The 22,231-nt window shown below is 42.3% G+C and overlaps 1 protein-coding gene across 1 annotated transcript in view; it reads right to left on the reverse strand.

Moving 5' to 3' along the window:
• The window catches only part of MYO5B (myosin VB), a 549,419-nt gene that overhangs the window by 51,587 nt on the left and 475,601 nt on the right, over nt 1–22,231 (reverse strand). Inside the window, exons 25-29 of the mRNA XM_036756694.1 lie at nt 20,603–20,722; nt 17,873–18,010; nt 13,223–13,288; nt 4,458–4,697; nt 3,214–3,314 (exon numbers count right to left, since the gene is read on the reverse strand). Coding sequence (XP_036612589.1) covers nt 3,214–3,314; nt 4,458–4,697; nt 13,223–13,288; nt 17,873–18,010; nt 20,603–20,722 — 665 coding nt within the window. The remainder of the gene's footprint in view (nt 1–3,213; nt 3,315–4,457; nt 4,698–13,222; nt 13,289–17,872; nt 18,011–20,602; nt 20,723–22,231) is intronic.

Raw genomic sequence — 22,231 nt, forward strand, 5'->3', positions numbered from 1 at the left:
CTGAAGAAGAGAACTCCCTAAAAAGGAGAATTGGCCAAATGCAAAAAGAAGTCAAAAAACTCACTGAAGAAAATAATTCCTTAGAAATGAGAATAGGGCAAGTGGAAGCTATTGACTCCATGAGACATCAAGAAACAATAAAACAAAGTCAAAAGAATGAAAAAATACAAGAAAATGTAAAATATATAAATGAAAAAGCGACAGATCTGGAAAATAGATTGAAGTGAGATTTAAGAATAATTTAAGAATTATTGATCTACCTGAAAGCCATGTTTAAAAAAAGAGCCTAGACAACATATTTCAAGAAATCATAAAGGGAAACTGCTCTAATATCTTACATCCAGAAGGTGAACTAGAAAATGAAAGAATCCATAGATCACCTCCTAGAAGAAATTCCCAAATGAAAACTCCCAGGCATATTATAACCAAATTCCAGAACTCCCAGGTCAAGCAGTCAGAAAAAAACAACTCAAATATCGTGGAGCCACAGTCAGGATCACACAAGATTTGGCAGTTTCCATGTTAAAGGAGTGGAAGGCTTGGAATATGATATTCCAGAAGGCAAAGCAGTTAAGATTACTACCAAAAATAACCTACCCAGCAAAACTAAGTATAATCCTTCAGGGGGGAAATTGGACCTACAATGAAATAGAAGACCTTCAAGCATTCCAGATGAAAAGATCAGAGCTGAATGAAAATTTGACATTCAAATATAAGACTCAAGAGAAGCATAAAAAGGTAAATATGAAAGAGTAATAATCATAAGGCACTCAACAAACTGTTTATATTCCTATATGGGAAGATGATACATGTAACTCCTAAGAACTTATGATTACTAGGGCAGTGAGAAGGAATCTACGTAGACAGAGATCATAAATGTGAGTTGATTATGTTGAGAAGATCTCCCGCCCCCCCCCCCCACCAAAACATGAAGGGATGAAAAAGAGGGATAAACTGGAAGAAAGGAGAAGGGAAAGGTAGAATGGGGAAATTTTTCTCACATAAAAGAGGTGTGCAAGGAAAAGCTTTTATAGTGGAAGGGAAAGTGGTGGGGTGGTAGGCAATGCTTGAACCTCATTCTCATTGGAATTCTTTCAAAGAGGGAAGAATACATACACACTCAGTTGGGTACAGAAATCTATCTTACTCAATAGGCAAATAGGAGGAGAAAAGGATAAGAGATATGGAGGGGGGATGACGGAAGATTAAGGGAGGCAGTAGTCAAAAGCACAACAGGCTTTTCAGGAGGAACAGGACAAAAAGAGAGAGAAGGATAAGCAGAAGAAAATAGGATGGAGGTAAGTACACAGTTAGTAATTGTAACTGTGAATATGAATAGGATGATCTCATCCATAAAATGAAAGCGGATAGCAGAACGGATTAGAAACTAGAATCCAACAGTGTTCTGTTTACAAGAGATGCGCTTGGAACAGACAGACACACAGCGTTAAAATAAAGAGCTAAAGTAGAATCTATCATGCTTCTGTTTAACTAAAAAAAAGGCAAGGATAACAATCATGATCTCAGCCAAAGCAAAAAGATATCTAGTCAAAAGAGAAAATCAGGGAATCTACGTTTTGCTAAAAGGTACCATAGACAATAAAGCACTATCAAAAATTTTTACAGCAAGTTTATCTGATAAATGCCTCATTTCTCAAATATACAGGGAATGGAGTCAAATTTATAAAAATAAGAGCCATTTCCCAATTGATAAATGGTTAAAGGACATGAACAGGCAGTTTTCAGAAGAAGAAATCAAAGCTATCTATAGTTATATGAAAAAATGCTCTAAATCACTATTGATTAGAGAAATGCAAATTAAAACAACTCTGAGGGGCTGCCTCACACCTACTGGAAATGACAAATGCTGTAGGGGATGAGGAAAATATAGGTACTCTAATAAATTGTTGGTGGAGTTCTCCAAACATTCTGGAGAACAATTTGGAAGTATGCCCAAAGGACTACAAAACTGTGCATACCCTTTGATTCAGCAATATCAGTACTAGGTTGGTACCCCAAAAAGACAAAAAAGGAAAGAGACCTACATGTACAAAAATATTTATCGTAGCTCTTTTTGTGGTGGCAAAGAATTGGAAATTGAGGGGATGCTCATCAGTTGGGGAATGGCTGAACAAGTTATGGCATATGATTGTGATGGAGTAGGAATTGATGAGGGGGTGGTGTCAGAAAAGAAAAACATGGCAAGACCTAAATGAACTGATGCAAAGTGAAGTGAGAAGAGCCAAGAGATTACTGTGCACAGGAACAGCAATGTTGTAATGACAATCAACTTGGAAAGACTTGGCTACTCTGACCAATTCAATGATCCAAGACAATTCCAAAGGACTTGTGATGAAAAATGTTATCCACCTCCAGCAAGAGAAATAATAAACTTTGAATGCAAATCAGAGCATAATTATCTCACTTTATTTTTATTTTTTTTCTTTGTGTATGATATGGCTAAGATGGAAAAATATTTCTCATGATCTCACATGTGTAATTGATATTATTTGCTTGCCTTCTGGGTAGGGGAGGACTGGGAAGGAGGGAGAGAATTTAGAACTCAGAATTTAAAAAAAGAATGTTAAAAATAAGTAAATAATAGATTTGTTTAAAAAAAATTCCAGCCTAACTGGAATCTCTGGCTGTTCCCTGAGCTCAGCATTCTACCTCCATCTCTGCGGCTCCACAACCGCTCCATAACCAAGTCCCTTTGTGAGGCCAGAGACCATTTCACTTTTGTTTTGTATCTCCAGGACCTATCACAGGTGCCTTATTGGCACTCAAAAAGAGGATTTTGTTGAACTGGATTGAATTGCTGTAACGCAGGGCCAGCTGGGGTTAGGATAGAAAGAACAGAACATAGGATCTTGGAGGAACCTTAGAAATCATCTTTATGCTCCCATCCAATGGAGAGGGGTTCTACTGGCCAAAGCACCAGTTGCCTTCTTTGCCCCTCCCCCTCAACCCTGTAGGGAAGCTCTTTTTCCCCAGCATGTATCAGTGGAGCTAGGTTCTAGTTGCTTCATGTTTATTAGTCTTTCCCCAATTAGACTGAATGCTCCCTGAAGGCAAGAATTGTTTTCCCTCCTATCATATCTATCACAACACTTGGCACAATGCTGTGCATGTAGCCAGTACTTGGTGGAAGTGAAATGTCTGCCTGAGCTAAATAAAGTATCTCCCTTCCTTCTTCTGGGAGGTAGGACTTACCTATTGGTCTGGCAGACGCCATGATAGGCTTCAATGGCATCTTCCTGGTCCACATGCTTTTCACTGTTGGGCCAACTGGTCCGGGCATTAATGTTTGGCTCCTAGAGGGAAATGTGACAGACCAAGACAAATGAAGACAACCCTGCTTATACAAACATCTGTTAATGGAGCGTAAACTCTACATACAAGCGTATGGTTAAGTGCACACATCAGAAAAGTATGAGCTTGTAATTTAAATAAGACAAATGCCCTCTAGACTGAGTGCACTTCATTCCAGGAGGGGAGGGGGAGAGTCAAGTACAGAAAACTTTCCTGGTATGCTGCTTTAAAAGATCAAATTCATTCTATGGAAGAAAATAAATAAAATCCCTTCCCCTCACTCAGAGAAGGGGATGGGAGAGTTGGGCATGGCTGTGCTAATGTTGGAGATATTCCCTTCCCTGCCTCTCCCCAAGTCCTCTTTGTTGTAAAGTATCCTATGGAAATATTTAGGGTCTCCCTGCAAAAAAGAACTTGAACTCAGGTGCTTAAGAGACAGGAGAAAACTGGGGCCATGACTGCTCATGCCTTCACACCCATCTCCTCCCTTCTCTTAGTTTTCTTTTGCTCAACAGATGCCAGGGCATAGGGCAAGTTGTACAGTTCCCTCCCCCTGCCCATCTCCTCCCATCTCTCCCTGCATTAGCTCTTGTTCAGTTCCATTCCCTTCCCCAACTGTGGAGTCTCAGAAGCTGGATTGGATCCCCCATGCCACAGAGGGGGGGGAGGGAGGAGAGGAGGGGCAACCTCTCATTGTGTCAGGACACAGGTCAGATGGCAGGCATCCAAAGTTTTTAAATATAGTTAACATCCCCCCCAAAAAGTAAAATGGGGTTGAGAGAGAAAGGTAGAATCCAAGCAAGAAAAGAAAATGATGACTAGTTGGGTTTTTTGGACATATAGCCCTTTCCCTTTAGGTTTGTCCAGTCTCTGGTTGGAGCTATACAGGCTCCACAGACCATGTAGTAACCTAAAATCCTTCTAGAATCCTTAGGGTAGAATAACTTTGAAAGGTCACCAGATCTTTCAGGCAGGATCCCAAGGCCAGAGACTTCTCGATCTCTGAAATCAAGGCTCTGGGCCTTCAGTCTCAGGTGTTGTGGAATGCAGCCATGGCTCAGTGGGAAGAAATAGTCTATGGGGAGGAAGTCTGGTCCTATCCATTATCCAATCCTTTGGCTGCTGTCCCAGGCTGTATGCCTTACCACACTTCTGCCGGCATGCTTCCGCTGGTCAGCGCTCACAATTTGGGTCCTGAGGATGAGCACTTCCTCCTTGCGCACCTCCAGCTCCTCATTGGCTGACTTGAGCTGGTTCAGCAGGAGGGCGTAGCTGTCTTGGACCTCAAGAGTCGAGTTGTTCTGTGTGGCCTGGTCAGCCACTGCCTTTCTCAGCTCGTTCAGATCATTTTTCAGCTTTTTGTTCTCCGACTCCAGCTCTTGTCTCTGGAAAACACCAAGGCACCCCATTATCTCTTAGATGAGGCTCACCCTAGAAAAGTGCTTCCCACCGTGTGAGCATCCTTTTGACTTTCCTTAATGAAGCCAGTCTCACCACTGGGTCCAGCCTGTGCACAGACGCATTTGCGAGACTGTGGGTAAGGACATTTAACAACTAACATGAATGGCGCTTGGGAGCTTACGGGAGGTGCTATTATTCTCCGTTAAGTGACTTGTCTAGAATCACACAAGCAATCACATATGTGCCTGAGGACAGTTTGAACTCATATCTTCCTGATTCCAAGCCTGGCATTCCACCCACTGAACCACCGAGCTGCTAATAATTACTGACGATTCCAGAAAGTCCACAGGGAGGGAGTCTTCTGGTTGGGCTAGATTTACAACCATACGTTGACTCTATGTGTTTCTCCCACTTAGTGTAGTAAAGTTGATAGAATGTCGGACTGTGGGAGAACGTGATCTCCTAGAAAACGGGGATTTTTCTTTTCATTTTTGTCTTTTCATCCCTAGTGCTGAGAACTTGGGAGTCACTTTATGAATGCCTGCTGAACAGCTGAGTCAGGAGGCTGAGCTTCTTGTACCAATTGGGCTCTATGGCTATGAAGGAGCCGAGTGACTTGGGTGAGTCTCTGCCTCAATCTGGGTTTCTATTGCCTCATCTTTATAGATGAGGGTGATCTCTAATGTTCCTTCTGCTTTTAACGCTGCTACCATACTGGAGAGGAGCTAGGAGCCTGGAAGAACTGGGTTCAAGTCTAGCCTCAGGCACTTGCTGGCTGTGTGACCCTGGGCAAGTCACTGAAACTTCCAGTGCTCCTGGCCAAAGGTGTCAGACATGAAGCCCTACATGTTCCTGCCAGCATGCTGCAGAACCAGATTAAAGTGCAACTGGGAAATATTTAACAACAAAAAAAATACACTAGAACATAGATAATGTTAATATAGCCACTAGGTGGCACCATAGTACCCAGAGTGTAGGGCCTGGAAGACTCCTTCCTGAGTTCAAATCTGGCCTCACACACTTACTAGACTAGTGTGATCCTGGGCAAGTCACTTAACCTCAGTTTCCACATCTGTCAAATGAGCTGGAGAAAGAAATGACAAACCACTCCAGTATTGTTGCCAAGAAAACCCCAAATGGGATCATGAAGAGTCAGACACAACTGAAATGACTAACAACAATAAAACATCAATATGCAGCCCACAGGGATCCTTAAGTAGATTTAGTGGCCCTGTTTCTATTTGAATTTGATACCCCTACTCTAGGTCACTCTCTAAGGCTGTAACCTGCCCTGGTGGATAGAGCTTCCACCTCTGGGAGGTCCTTCTTCCAAGGAAATCATAAATCAAATGCCTATCCCAGTCCCTGTTCACCAAAAACTAGGCTTAGTGAGAGGCAAGGCATAGCTGAAAAACATAAAAATCACTAGTTTTGTTCTGGGTGTTTCTACTTTTTTAAAGCCCTAGTCAAGATGCCTACCCCTCTCTGGGCCTGTCTCCCCATATATAAAATGAGGGTGTGCTTAGACCAGATGACCTCCGAGTTTCCTATTCTAAAATTCTCTGAGTCCATGCAGGCTGCAGGATGGGTGTCAGTGCTAACTCTAAACTCCAGGTGTCCCCACTCACCAATGATATCGCCCAATACAGAGCCATGGGAAGGCTCAGGCAGAAACACAAGGCAACGTCCACTCATTCTTGCTTTTCCCAACCACACCATGTATGAACACCCTCTACAGACCTTGCACCTTCTCCCCCCCCCGTCACCCCAGACCCCAAGGTCACCACAGTCACCTTTGCTCATTTCTCCATCACATACCTCTTTACCTCCTGGTAAAACATTTCCCAAAAGGAGCACATGACAACATACCATGAACATTTTCATGATGCACCTAAGGACTGTGTCACCCTGGGGGAGGGGGGTTATAGGATAGGGGAGACCACATTTCACTGCCCTTGAAATCTCCTAGTCTTAGGCAATGGAGTTTTCTGAATCCCAAGAATGAGGCACTCATTTGTTTTAATGAGCTCAGTAGTATGACTGATAGCCAAGGTACTTGATGACCCCTTATGCATTTTTTTCTCCAAATATGGATTTTCTACAAAAACAGAGGCCACTCCTGCCAAAGATTAGGGATAGATGTGAGGGGGTTCCTGGTTCAAGAGCTTTCCATACAACTGTCTCTGAAGGGATGTTGCCTGTATCCTGGTAGTGAAGAGGGGTCTGGAAGGAGGTACAAGTTAGTCAGAGGGTCAGAAGGACAGAAATGAGTCTTACCAAAAATCAAGAGCACTCTAGGCTAAAGATTATGAGATGGCCTGTGGCTACACAATGCAACAGTCAGGAAGACAGTCTCGATAATTTATCATTAACAGTTAGGAACTAAGGAGGCCACAGAATATACCAGGGTCTTAGCAAAATTATGGTTCCTATGTTCCTCTTCCTAAAGACTTTATCTGATTCTGTCCTAGACTGAGAAGAGGGTACATCTGAACCAGAACTGGAACCAGGAGTTTTTGTGCCAGGGTAAGTAGCACAAAGCACACCTTCACCTTCATTTAGACAGAGACAGGGGGAAGAGTTGGGACATTTCCCCACTGAGGGAAACAAAGACCCTGGAACATTGTTATACAATGTGGTCTTGAAGGAGACCACAACATTGGCTTTCAGAAAACAGGGCAGGCGCTCACATGAGCCCATTACCTGGTAGTTTCCTATTTTAATTAATTATGGGGTTTTTTTTGCTACTTAGGTAGTAAGCAAGTGCTATCAGTGCCCTAGGACAAAGTCCCAGTTGCTGTGTCCTAGTTATGGCTCTGATATGACCCAAAGAAGGATCTAGGGTAGAGTCTGCTCTGGTCCAGAGATCAGTTCCCATCAATCAGGGGCTCAAGTCCATTTCATATTGGGTTTAGAGAGGTCTGTGTAGCCAGTGTACACATCTCAGGCTTATTACATTGGGCATAATTGTTTCCCTACTTTTTACCACAATGGATACTTGGAAATGGCATCGTAAGCTGCGTCGCATTTTCCCAAAGAAATAATTCTTTAATTGGGGGTTGTTTTCCTGAGGCCTTGGCAATACATTGCAGATATGACTAACAAAATGCCATAAAAACAAAGATATAATAACCTCCAACTTACAGAATAATTCAAAACGGTAAAATCATGCTTCTTATCCTACCAAGGGGGCATCACTGTGCTGGCAGTGATCATAAAGGGCACCCCAAAGCACTCTGTGCAAAGTGTACGGTCAGCACATAAACAGTGCAACTCCAGCACAAATTTGATCTAAAACTAATGTGCTTATTATAGCAAACCATTTCATATTTAATTAACAATGACTGCCTTGAATTTGGAAAGGTTGGGGGAAGGTAAGGCGATGGGGAAGATCTGGTTTTGGTTTTTGTTTTTTCAAAGATCTGTCCGTCTGAAACTTTCTTTTTCTCTTGATCAGTTTCCCTGAAGCAGCCAACGGCATCCCCAATTCTTCCACCGACCTGAGAGCTGCCTCCCAGTACTTAAGCTGACCTATTTGGCATTTGTGGACAGACAGCAGAGCTCTTCACACTTCATTTGGAAAGCCATACACACAATTACCGAGACATTAGCACGGATGTCAAAAAAAGGTCCTTCCAATTCTCCCTCACCAAATTGTTAAGACAGGCTTAAGAGAGAATCCTGAGTGAGCATCTGCCGTTGGCTTTGTAAACTGTATCCTGACAATAGCAGAAACTGAGAGATGATGAAGAATGGCCTGAATTACTGTAGTGTCAGTATGGGAAGGGGAGAGGTCACCTGACTCCCTAGATAAGATGAGAGCTGGCTTTATATGTAGGCACAATAGACCTAGGTGGCAACTGGAGGGCACCAGGAAGGCACCCGTCCTCCTAAATCTCCCCTCTAACTTTAGCCTGTCACACTGACTGAAAATTTACCATTAACAATTCATTAGGTTCATTAAGGCAGCTAAGTGGCAAGGTAAATACAGCACTGGGCTTGCAATCAGGAGGATCTAAGTTCAAATCCTCTGTCACTTCCCAGCTGTATGAACCTGGATAAATCACTTGCCATTCCCCAGTCTGTTTCCTCATTTATGAAATGGGGCTAATAATACCTATCTCATAGGGCTGATAGAAGATTAAATGAGATAACATAAGTGAAGTACTTTGCAAACTTTAAAGTGCCGTATAAATGACAGCTGTTATCATTAATTATTACTCATCATAAATATTATTGCATTGTTCTTTACCTTTAGAAATGGCTTTGGGATGGGTAACACATGTGGCACCGATTCCTAAAACAGTTTGTACTTCTCTTATGGAGCTTACTAATTTTATCTTCGATTACAAATATCTGATTGCATGCTTTACGGACTCTATTGCTAGACTGTAAGTCCTTTGAGGTCAGAGACGGTGTGTTTGTTATTCATCACTGTCTCATCCTTGGCACAGAGCTTTGCCCATCGTGGGCATTCAGATGTTGGCTCCATGTAAAACCATAACCTGAGAGCTATTCTCTTCCCCTTGACATCTGAGTGAGGTCATTAACCACATCTGTCAGGAAATAATACCAATAAAGAAGATAGAGCCCTCTCTCCGAAGGTGACACCGCACACATATACACAGATGACGAACACTAGACAGCCCTTCAGGTTGGCGTGCTGACATCAGTGAAGTCGAGTCAACAAGCAGTAGTGATAATGATAATGGTTATAGAACAGCTCACGATCATACATAACTGGAAAACTCATAAAGTTCCTTCTTTCCAACAGCTCTCCAAAGCAGGCAGAGCTAGCACCGAGGGCCTAAAATGTTTGTTCAGCATGGGCTATATCAGAAGTAATCAGTTTTTCCCTTTAGTCCTTCTGATGTTTCCTAATGTTTCCAGAGGACCCAGGATTCTTGAGAGAGATGTCACTGAGTAAGGATTTGGGGCAGGGGGAGGGGGAGGTGGGACAATGGCAAATCATAATAATCTACCAAGGCAAAAAAAGGTTGAAATGTGGAGGGAGAGAATACCTACATCAATGAAATCACAGACCTTTTGGTCTCAAACCTGGTAATTGGTCCTAGAACCAGATCTGAGTCCTAGGGACTAGGGAAGCATCACCAAGTCTAGCTTTGGTCCAACCATGGGATTTTTCCCAGATGACCGGCCTCACTGACAGTCTTTTCACAGAATAGAATTCCTAGGCATCTAAGAAGGAATCTGAAGGAAAGTAAGATAGGCTGAGATCCTAGATCCCTCCACATGCAACTCCTAGCTCTGGCTCACAGCAGAGAGAGCAGGATAAAGGCATAAAGACAGTACTGATCTCATCTTGGGTTTTAGTTTACTGTCTGATTTCTTGTACTCTGGTGCCAAGCAAATGGATGGAATATTTTTTCAATAGCCCCTGAATTGCAGATGACCCTCACCCCCCCCACCTGTCTAAATATGCTTATTTTGCTGTTAAATTTAGCTTGTCTTTCCTGTGCCCCGGTATCTAAGCTATCTCCCTTTCCTCTTCTTAAATGTGTTAATGCTGCAAAGGAGGGTGAAGCTAGGAAGGATAGTGAAGAAGCTGTCTGCATGGAAGGCTTCATGATCTTTTTTTGGCTATTATTTTATGCCCATAAGTCTCTTCTCCTCGAATAGATTTTTAAGATCTTTAAGGGCAGGGACCATCATACTTCTTTTATCTCCTATACTCATGAGGGCTAGGCACATGGTGGAGGCAACATGGAGTAGTGGAAATAACAGTGGCCTTGTAGTCAGCAGGACTACTACTCTTCATGGTTTTGATATCTACTACGTGACCTTAGCCAAGTCATTGCTCTCTCTGAGCCTCAGTTTCCTCACCTGTCAAGCAGGGATAATAATATTCACACTACCTGCCTACCCTATAGGCTTATTATGTGGCAAGTATCTGGTCCACCTTAAATCTTACTTCCTTATTACCAGCTCTAAACCATGCTGCCTCCACTTTCGCCATCATCTCCCCTCCTCTCCAGCAGAAAACTTGAATTTCATGCTGGGACTCACCCTGGACTCTGAAAGGGGAGCTTTTCACCTTATGTTGCCCTAAACCAAGTCCCCACCTTACTTTCAGGCTACCGACTCCAAACCATGCTGGGAACACTAATCTTGGTCAGGGAAGCTGTGGCATGGCCATTTGGGGAACAATGGCAGGGTTACTCTAGCTTGGCCCTACACATCATGGATGGCGGTGATGTCTGTGTATCAAGTTCAATGGTAGGGTGAGACCCCTAAAACAGCTGTAATGGTGGGACGGGGGTATACAATCCTGCATGCAGAAGAGGGTGGGGAGCCTGCTTCTAGAAAGGCTTTATGATGAGTAATGAAAGTGTCTTGCTCCCTAATTTGGAGCATGTGTAGACATTCTGTAACTGGTTTCAGTTAGAAGGAGCATCTTTGATTGGCTATGATGTCAGAACTGGGGCGGGGGGTGTTATTCAAAAAGCATTACTCAGCCACAGCCTGAGCGTTGTTTAGTCTTTCTTATCTTTCTGGGGTTGAGGAAAATGTTCTGGCTATTGTTTTTGAAGCAAACATAGCTCTGAAAAATTAACTGTCATTTGGGTAAATGGCCCTGGGATGGTAATACACTAGAATGAATGCACAACCTGAGAGCATTAGAAAAAGACACTTCATCCCTTCAGGGGCTCCCCTAGGACCCTGAAGGGGAGATGTAGCTGGCTTCCCCTGGAAAAGGGAGTCTGGGACATTGCTACACTGAAGGGAGCTTTATCCTAATGTGTTCTTCTCACTGGCAAAGGCAGATTATTGGGAGAAGGGAAGGAGGACAGTTCTTTTTAAGAGACAGGGCTTGGAGTAAATGATTCACTAGCAAGATGGTACTGCTGTTGATCCTAAAAGGAGAGGCAGGATGGATGACTTAATAATGTTAATTGTTTTCCATATCCTCCAATTCTCCTGACATGATCAAGGCTCCTCTGGGGAATGCTTACTGAAGGCAGGAAAGTTTGGATTCCACAGGCATTCATCAAGTGTAAAGACTTACTAGCTCTATTGAGACTTTTAAATTTCCCAGAAATCACACAGGAAAAGAAAGCCCAACCAACAATTCAAAGGGAAAAACCCTACTGAGAACTATCACACTGAGCTAGCAGCAACAGCTCTGCTACTTGAAAAAAACTTCTAGGACTAGGTTAATGGCTGTCACACCGCCCAGTATTGGATGACCAGGGTACAACAGGCTGTGGCCATTCCCATGCTGCCTGACTACTGGGGGATGTTTGAGTATTGGTCAGTGGCAGGATATATGTAAGGCTTCTACGGGTTGGGTTTTCATGCAAGTCTGATTCCAGGCACAACTGTGGAATAGGCCAAGTCTGTCTGGCATCCACCAAAGCCCCTTTTTCCAAACTCTTTATCCAAACCCAGCCCTGAGGTGTCTATGTTGCCTGGCCCCCTGCCCGACACTGCTTCCTAACTCAGACCCAACCATCTTATAGAACTATTAATTCTCCCACTTACTAGCCCCATGACCCTGACCAAGTCACTTAAGTTCTTAGCCTCAATTTCAACATTCAATGAGCATTTATATGTAAAAGGAGAATAGTAATACTTAACACTACCCACCTCACAGGGTTATGAGAAAAGTATATTGTAAGCCTCATAGTGCTACTCTATTCACCTCAGCTCTGCCCCTCACAGTGCTAGGAGCCAGTCTGTGTTATCAGGACTTCTCTACCTGACGGTGATATATGTATATGTATGTAGTACAACTATGCGAACCTATGTCTAGTTATGTATATATACACATATGTGCTTATATATCCATGTACATGCATACATGCACACAACACAGGCATATATGTGTATACAGATGTGTATATACATCAGCCTGTGTTATCAGGATTTCTCTACCTGACGCTGATGTATGTATAATAATATATGCATATCCATGTTTATACATGCCTTTATATGTATCTACACACATGTTTATCTATCTCTGTGTATATGTATTTATGTGTACGTGTATACACACACACACACATACAAATATACCCGTATGTATATTTAGATGTGTTCATACACATATAGATAGAGATCTGTACACACACACACACATGCACCAGGTTTGGCTTTTTCAAAGAGTTCTACAGCTGTCCTTGTACTTCATTTTCATGAAAATCGCATAAGGTAGGCAAGAAAGATATTCTTGTAATTTATAACAAAACCTATTAAAATATTTTTCTCAATTTTAGACTTGAGTGTTTCCTTCAATTGAAATGAATCTATTAAAAACCTTCCATGTGTAAAGTGAAGGTGGGAAAACAAAATTCCACATGGGTAAATGGATTCGCTGGAAGGCACACACAGTGCAGCCCTGAGCAGACTGGGGATGTGACCTTGGGTCTCCTGACTCTCAGCACTGCCCTCTACCTGCTCATCACATCAGCCACAGGAAGGTAAATGAATCTCCTTTGATGAAATTGAGGCTAAGAAGGCAAATGGCTTATTACTGAACCAACCTTACCTTCAGGCTATTGTAGGCCAGATCTGCATCTTGGTCTCTATCTGTTTCGCTCTTTGTTTCAACCACCTGCAAAGATGAAGACAGACAGATAAGTGACTCAGAGTGAGAATAAAAGCAAGACACAAGAGGACCGTGGACCAGGGCCTTGCCTTGAGCTACACTGAGCCCTTGTTGGTGCAGTTCTAGAAACCAGGGGCCTGAGGTGCAAGGGTGGCCCCAGCACTCTTTAGCTGTGTCACCCAGGATACGTCTCTTAGACTTTCTATGGGTTAGCTTCATCACCTGAAAAATGGAGATACTGCTCCCATTATACCTCATAGGATCGCTGTTAAAAAAAAAAAAAAGCTCTGTAAACCTTCAAACGCTACATCGATGTAGGATGGTTTATGGCTCTGCATGCCTGCCTTACCCTCTGCACACTATTCTCTCCATCAGTCACTGCCCTCACCAGCTCAAAATTTACCTTTTTTTCATTAACCTTTCCATGACTGAGGAGACTTAAGGTTAAAGAGAAGTGAGTGATCTGCCCAGTCACCCAGCCAGGTGGCAGCAAACCCAGGCCTTCTGTTTGCCAGTCAGAACTCCCTTTTCTACCTTCTCATGTTCTTCTGGATAATATTGCCTAGTATAGGGGAAGGGAAGAAGCATTTGTAAAGCACCTACTATGCGCCAGGCTGTGCTAAGCATTTTATGATTGTTCTCTCATTTGAGCCTCACAACAGCCCTGGGAGCTGATGAGGAAACTGAGGTAGACATCGATGAAATCACTTGCCAAGGTCACACATCTAGAGAGTGTCTGAGGCTGGATTTGAATTCCAATCTTCCTGACTCCAGGTCATCCAGTTACAGAAACATCTATAGGAACATTAGCCCCCTGATCCTAATCACCAGGCTGACTTTCCACAAGTTAAGCCCCAGAAGTATCACACCCATCTCCCTCAGTGTAAATGAACTTGATCGATGGTAGCTCAGATTCATTATAGCCCCGGCTAGCAGTCACGGTGCCAGGGTCATTGCCCTTTCAATGGGACAGATCGAACAAATATTGATTTTACACCCCATTGATTTCAGTGCCGTCTCTCATTTACAGAAGGCTCTTTCTTCGTGGTTGACAGTTGTGCCATAGATCCCTACTCAGGAAAAAAAAATTCAGGGGGAGCTCCTTTCTCAAAATTTTCCAGAATAAAGCAGGCAAGGTATTATATGGGTAGGACCCTAGCTACTGAGGAGGCTGAGGCTGGTGGATCTCTCAAGTGGAAGATTTCCATGCCACAGTGGGCTAAGCTCCTGGGGGTGCCCACACTAAGGCTGGCATTAATATAATAAGCCTATGTGAACAAGGGCCACCTGTCTGCCCGAGGGGAGAACCAGCTGTGCCCGTCAGAGTGGGACCAGGCCCTTCAGTAGCTCTTGTACTTTCAGTCTGGGCAAAATAGGGAGATCTACTCTGAAAAAAATAAATTAAAAAATCCTAGAGCACACTGGATCTCTCCTTTGTCCCTAACACACTCCACTTTGTGTGTTTGTAGAGTACATGTGACTCATATATCCTGCAAATCCCTACCCCCTCCCAGAATGGAAACTTCCAGGGAAGAAAAACTAGGAGGGGCTTTTTACCCTACACTTTTGGTTTTTATTAGTAATTTCATGGGTGTAAGGCATTTTGGACAAGGAGCACACTCTGCCAATGCATGCCTGAACTTACCCTTCAACTGACAGTCTTAGAAAGTTGCTTGGGGCAGGTAGCAGGAGCCTGAATGACCAGGGTCACACAATTGGCATGTCTCACAGGCAGGACGTGAACCCAGGTCTCCCAGGTCCCAAAGCTGGCCTGCCCATTCTGTACTATGCCACATCCCCTCCTTGCTAAACTGGATTCAATTACCCTGGGCCTTGGTCTCTGGCTGCTCCAGGAGGTGGGGTTTTGGGATGTCATAACTGGGTTCTGTTGGTTCTCTCCCCTGTTACTCTCTTGTTTCACTCAGTCAGGAACCAGTGGTTTATTTAGGAGGGATCCCAAGTTTATCACTTTCATTCCCAATCTCAGGGAGAAGCAGCTGACCCAGTTAGTACCCAGAATAGCTATCCAGAGGATGGGTTTTCTGGATCATTTGGAACTGCTAGACTGAGGACATGGGAAATGGAGAGATAAAATACAAGCAATTTTTGGATTCAGAAGGAAGCAGAGGCAAGGTTTTTATTCCTTCTTTCTTCTCTCTCTCTCTCTCTCACACACACACACACACACATCTTCTGATCCAGTCCATTTGGCTTTTCATACATTAGATTACTGCCTGTCATGGCAGCTTCTTTCCTAATGTAATGTGTCACTTATAAACCTAATCCTTTCCCCCTCCATTCTGAATGTAATCCGCCAGAGAGATTTAAATCCATCAGCATGACTCACAGTCCTGCTTACTGCAGGGGGTCGGGGTGACTCAGGAGGGTCTCGGGAGGAAGAAGCAAGCACAATTACTTAGAAGAATTGGAAATGTTTGTGCAAGCTTCTTGGATTTGCACAGGGAGAACAGTCAAAACAGTGTGGTCACGCATGTAAGATATAGTATATGGCTCCTTCGGGCTGGGGTGAAGGTTAATAACACGCACGTTTTTAATACTGCTTTACGTATGGTGTGGGCAGTTAGATGGCACAGTGTATATAGTGTATACAGTGCTAGGTCTGGAGTCAGGAAGACCTGGGCTCAAATCCAGCCTGACACTTAGTAGCTGTGTGGCCCTGGGCAAGTCACTCTCTGTTGATCTCAGTTTCCTCATCTGTAAAATGAACTGGAGAAGGAAATGGCAAACCACTCCTGTACCTTTGCTAAAAAAAAAACAACCCAAAAGGGGTTACAGAGTCAGACACATTGGAAGTGCCTAAACAACATGCATGGTTCCAGAAAGCCAATGACCCTTCATAGAACACTAAGATTTAAGGCCAAAAGAACTCCAAATAAAAAAAACAGGGCTTATTTTTATTCAACCCTCTCATTTTATAAAGGAGGAAACAAAGGCACAGAGAAGGAAGAAGACCTCCCGAAGGTCACAGAGGTGATAAGTAGCAGAGCCAAGATGTGGATCCCAGGTCTTCTGACTTCATGTCTACACTCTTTATCCATCCCAGTATTAAATGCCAATCTTTCATAGGTTTTAAGTAGGCCAAGAATTTTTAGCTTCCTCTAACTTATGTTAAATTTTAAAATGAAGAAGTCCGTGTGGAATTACAGCGGGCCCATTGCAACATCCATTGATCCTTTCTCAGAACTCCTTCAACATCTACAGGCTGGGCCTCATAATTTAACCCTTGGTTCTATACCATATTGTATTTGTTTCTGTAATAATGAGAACTCCCCTTGATATAGTGATTCATAGTAACAAAATGCTTCCTGAACATTCTTTCATTTAATCCTGATAAGGCCTTCATGAGGTTAGGGGGGAGGTAGTATAAATGTCATGATGATTCTTGTATTACTGATGAGGAATGGGAGGCTTCAGAAAAGACACGATCTGCCCAAGGTCATACAGACAGTGAATAGAGCTAAGGCTTAAACTTGGACCTCTGACTTCAAACCCAATGGACATTCCACGATACCACATTAGCCCCCAGTGCGGCCCTTCCTACACCATCTTGTTAGGTTTTGTTTTGTTTTTCAACCAGACTATAAGCCATATATTCTGTCCCCCTTAGAAACAACCAGGGTCATAGACAGAGTAGGTGCACAGTCTATCTGACAGTAGAGAAATAACAGAAGAAGAAGGTGCAGGAAAATAGATCATCCATCTTGCTATTTGTCCTTCATTCTTGAAGAGGACACCATGACATCAGGGAGGTGATCCCATGACATGCAAGTGAATTGGATTTAAGTGGGGGGGGGGTGCGGCACTGTGCAAAGTCACCAGCCTCACTTTTACCTCCAGAGCCATCTGGGTCAGTGGCAAGACGTAGATCAAGAGAACTGGAGATGGCCCAGGATGCAGTGGGGGACCTTGGTCTTTTCAAGCTAAGGTCTTTAACAGGTCTCATTTTGACTGAACCCATTCAGTGATTAAGGCTTAAGGGGTGAAGAACACCACCAGAACATTTAAGTCTAACCAATTAAAGCTGCTTAACTTAGGAGTACTTGGGCAATCTCCTATCCTGCTATTCCAACAGGGAGAGCATGGGAAATGCGTATAATAGAATCCACGAATTGTTATTATTCAGTCTTTTCAGTCATATCTGACTCTTCCTGACCCCATTTTGGGTTCTCTTGGCAAAGATACTGGGGTGGTTTTGCCATGTCCTTCTTCAGCTCATTTTACAGATGAACAACTGAGGCAAACAGGGCTAAGTGACTTGCCCAGGGTCACATAAGCTAGTAAGTGTTTGAGGCCGAATTTGGACTCAGGTCTTTCAGACTGCAGGCCCAGCACTCTATCTATTGTGCTACCTACTTACCAAATTCTGGTTTAACATGTTTTATTAGTGAGTATGCACACTGGATTATTTATGCCCAGGTTAGCTCACAAACCCTCAAGTCCATCATCACCTGACCACTCCAAACAGCCAAACCTTAATATACCCAGGAGTAGTCTATGGAGGGAGAGGGGGATAGTCAGTGTGTCTTCTAGCCTGTGCATTACCAGAGGTCCCTAAAAACCTCACTGTACCTGGGCTTTCTTGTTTTCCTGCTGCTCCTTTTCCAGCTGAGTTTGCAATTTCTTCCTTTCCTGCTCCAGCTCCCGAACTCTCTTCTGCAGCTTCAAGAAGACAGACATGTCCATAGCTGCCTTCTCCAGGCCCATTTCCTTCAGGGGCAGAAAAGAAAGTTCCAGACAAGGCAAATAAATACCTTAGGGAAACACCTCATTATCTAATTGTCTTTTTGTCCCTGGCCCTCTCCTTCATGAGCCAAATGAGCAGCTTGATTTCTACCCAAACCCACGGAACCTTTCCACATCATGGACATTGATACTAATGGACTTTAAATTCTCCTTTTGCAAAGAAAAGTTTTATAATGCAAGTCTCCCTGGAAGCCCGCAGAGCATCTGAGTCTTAGACATAAATCATTCTCTTGCAGAAATCCATAAAAAAATGGCCAATCACGTAGGAAAAGTCAAATTGGATGAAAACAAAGCCCTTCAGGGGAGGAGGGGTGAAAAAGAATTCTTTAAAAAACAAAAACAAAATAGTCCCACACAAGAGACACTACAGGATGTGGAAAATAAAAACCTTATTAACAATCCATGTGATTAGTAATCATTGCCAAGACTGTAGTCAAACCATGATAGATTATACCTTGAGACAATAGTAACACATCTGCTTTTATATCTAACATGTCATGGAACAGTGGTTTCTCAAGAGATGCTTTTTCCCTTCAGGCTTGTGTTTGTGTTACTGTCCTACAGATTTTTAAATGAATGTATGTGCCTGAGGGGAGCTTCATCTAGGGGTTCAATTTCTGTGGAGAAGAGGTCCACCATTCCCATCCTTACCACCACCAATTGCCACCTTCAAGGGTGGTAAGTCCAAGAGCCCCGGGAACAGGAGTGTTTACCATGCCACCAGCTCTACTTCCAGCCTGGCCCCCATAGCCATCATCATAGAATGCAACTCTTGTGAAGATGAGATCAGGCATTTTGGAGTTTCTTTCAGGAACTGATCATTGTATTCTTTGCAATTTCACATTGCCCACTTGTTCTAATATGTTTGGGCAATTTTCTTTAATGATCTCTTGAAACAAGAGATCCAAGTTCTTTTTTTGGTCAGAGATTTAAGGTAATCAGGTAGCACATGATTCTTAAATTATCCATCCTTAATATGTTTTTCAGGTCAGTTGTTTTTGATATGTGATATCTTATATTTTCCTTAGGTTTCTCCTTTTTTATTTTAAGAATTATTGTTGTCTCCTGAAATCATTAATTTCCATTTTGTGCATTCTGATTTTCAGATAGTTTGTTACTAGGATGAGATTTTGTACCTCTCCTATTAAGCTATTAATCCTTTTTTATATTTCTCTCTTCCATGGCTTTCATTTCTTTTATTATGTCTTCTTTTAATTTGCATAATTTCTTTGAAGAATTCTAAATTGCTTTTATGGGAAAGCAGTTTATTCTTTGATGTTTTGATACTAAGTGTTTTTTAATTATTCTCCTCTTTCAGATGTGCGTATTGGTCATCCCTGTCATCATAAAAGTCTTTTATTGTGTTCCTTTGTTTACTGATTTTTGCTGCAGAGGCCTCAGGAATTGAGTTCTAGGTCTCTCCTGCTCTGGGGACCAAATGAAGTTCAAGAACTTTCCTTTACAGTGGTGGTCTTTCTTTAGTCCTTTCCTTTTACCATAACATCAAAGTTCTCTTTTCCTGTGATCAGCTTTCTTTTGCATGAGAATAGAGGAGAAGCCTTTCCTTTAATCTTCAGTGAAATCTGAAGATGCCCCCCTCTTATGGGAGAGACCTAGCTGAGACCTTTTCCTTCACGGGGATGAAGAGAGAGGTTAAGGGCCATTTTTTTACACAATTTTAAAAAAAATCCATGATCAGTCTGAACAGAATCTTTTCTTTCTTCACATAGAGGTGTTTCTTTTTTCTTTAGTGCATCAGGTTTTTGTTTTACCTAGGTGCTTAAGTGAGGCAGTTTCACTTTAGACTCTCAGGGGATTTCTTCCTGCTGAAGCAACTGAGGCTTTTAGGGAATCTTTCAATTTCATGCTGCAAGGGATTTTTGCCTACTAAGGTCTGAATCCTTTCTCCTTCATCCCTGCGGAGATCTAGATCATATTTACTGCTTGTCTAAGAGATGGCTGTTAGTTATTGAATTAATGGTGGGATAAAGCTGACCTGTACTGCTTCCATCTTGGTCTGGAAAAATCTTTGTTTTTCCAATACAGATCTCATTTCTAAGATACAGTCTCGATTCTTCTATTTGTTGGAACATAGGAGGCACTTAATAAATGTTTTTTCATTCATGCAACTGCGACCGTAACATTATGATCAGAGAATGTCCGAAGTGAAGGAGATCACGGAGATCAACCAACTGTGTGTCAGGTAGTGGGGGTACAAATTTTAAACCGAGACAGTCTCTGCCCTCAAGGATATTAGAGTAGGCAGATATAACACATACCAGGCCTCAGTTTCCTCATCTGTAAAATGACGCAGTAAGCCCAGATGGTCTCTAAGGTCCCTTCCAGTTCTGACATTCTGTGCTTCTTAATAGAGACAGTTACCTTGGGGGTAAGACTTATCCTTCAATTTCTCTATTCAGCACTGATCGAATTTTATATCCTAACATCCTAATAGGAGATATCATTGCTGCTCAGGGACTATTCCAGCAAAGGAGCATCATCATTTTTTTCTCTCCAACAAACTGTACACAGTGGTCTTGAGCCAGAGAGACTTACCTCCACCTGCTGGATTGCATCTTCAGTATCTCCGATCTCAGATGTGGACACTGACGGGTAATTCGAGTCAGATTCTAAACTACTCTGGTTTGAAGGGTTTCGCCTATGACCTGGAGTTTGCTGTTTAAAGAGACAATTACCAAAACAATTTAACACATGACATCTCATAAAAGAATAGTGTTAAACAGCACTGTGAATTCTGGAGGACAAGTAGATCTTTTGGTTTTTGTTGCTGTTGTTAATCTCATTTAAAAAAAATCAGCATTTCTGGTCTCTTAGAATGGTGGTTAATAGAGTCATCTCAAAAGAGCCATTTCATCCACATTTCTTACAGCCAACTAGACAATGACATCACAATCCAACAAACACATGCTTGTCCCCATTGGAAGGATGGGCAACTCTGTTGCTCAATGAAATGCAAATCCGTAAGACTTAGGGTAACAATCTGTATGAGAGGGCCTTGTGAGATGATCCCTGACTCCCCAGGCACAGAGTGAGCAGCACTCCAAAGCTGCATTTCATTATTGGCCCTCTTAAGAGGATCCTGGAAACAGAACCCTCATTGATATTACAGGAAAATTTTGAAAATTGACAGATATTGAAAGTGGAGTTTTCCATTTACATAGTTTATTTAAAATAACTTTTTTTTTCTTTTTTAGCATCTGCCTCAACTGAAAGAGAAAAAAGATACATTTGCTGGGGTAATTTTATAATTCCACATATGTTCTTACTAAATTTCTCTTCCTGCTTACTCAACCACTGTTATATGGGCAGGAAATCCTGTAGGGAAATGTTTACGTGAAGCAGAAAAAGAATGAGTAAAGTTCTGAATTATCAAGAAAACATGTTTTATGTATATAATGTTTCATCCTATATTTCAGAAAACAATCCAAATGGAATAGCAGTCAAAGCATGTCTGAGTCACTTTACACAAGGTACCACTGAAACCACTAGTAGGACTTCTCAGCTTCATTCATAAGTCAGCTTCAACTGAAGATGAAGCATGCTTCCCACCTCTTGGCTCAGAGTCAGTGGACTGGAAGGACAGAATGAGGCTTACATTGCCAGACATGGCCAATATGTGGATTTGTTTTGCCTGAAGGTGGTGGGTAGTGAAATTGATGTGAGAGAAGGAAAGAAAGAAAAAGAAAGGAAGGAAGCAAAGAGAGCAAAGATTAAAAATATACAGTAGAGAGTAGAAAGAAGTTCATAAATGGACAGAGGGAAATTTTGTTGTATTTGTATTAAATTTAATATTCATTTAAAAACAAATTAAGTAGTAATAGGGATCCAAAGGTTCAGTTATATAATACTCTTTCTGAAATTTCAGAAACCGAAATTTCATGTTTGTTGATGTTTGTCAAGTTTGCAATTAAAAAAGAGAACTTTAATTTAAAATATCTATCAGCATCAGATGGTAATGAAGGCACAAAAATTTCCCTAAACTGGGAAAACCCTAAAAACAACTACAGCACTTGCTGGTTAGTTCCCCAACAATGTGCCACAGGATCCTTTACAAGACCCAGAAGTCACCATTAGACATTGCTTGACAGTAAATTTTCCTAATCAGATACTTGCTTACACTATACTTCCCCCGCCAAGAATGTCAAGCCTCGAACTGTGTTTGGT

This window comes from Trichosurus vulpecula, chromosome 1 (assembly GCF_011100635.1).
Source record: "Trichosurus vulpecula isolate mTriVul1 chromosome 1, mTriVul1.pri, whole genome shotgun sequence".
NCBI classification, from domain to species: Eukaryota; Metazoa; Chordata; class Mammalia; order Diprotodontia; family Phalangeridae; genus Trichosurus; species Trichosurus vulpecula.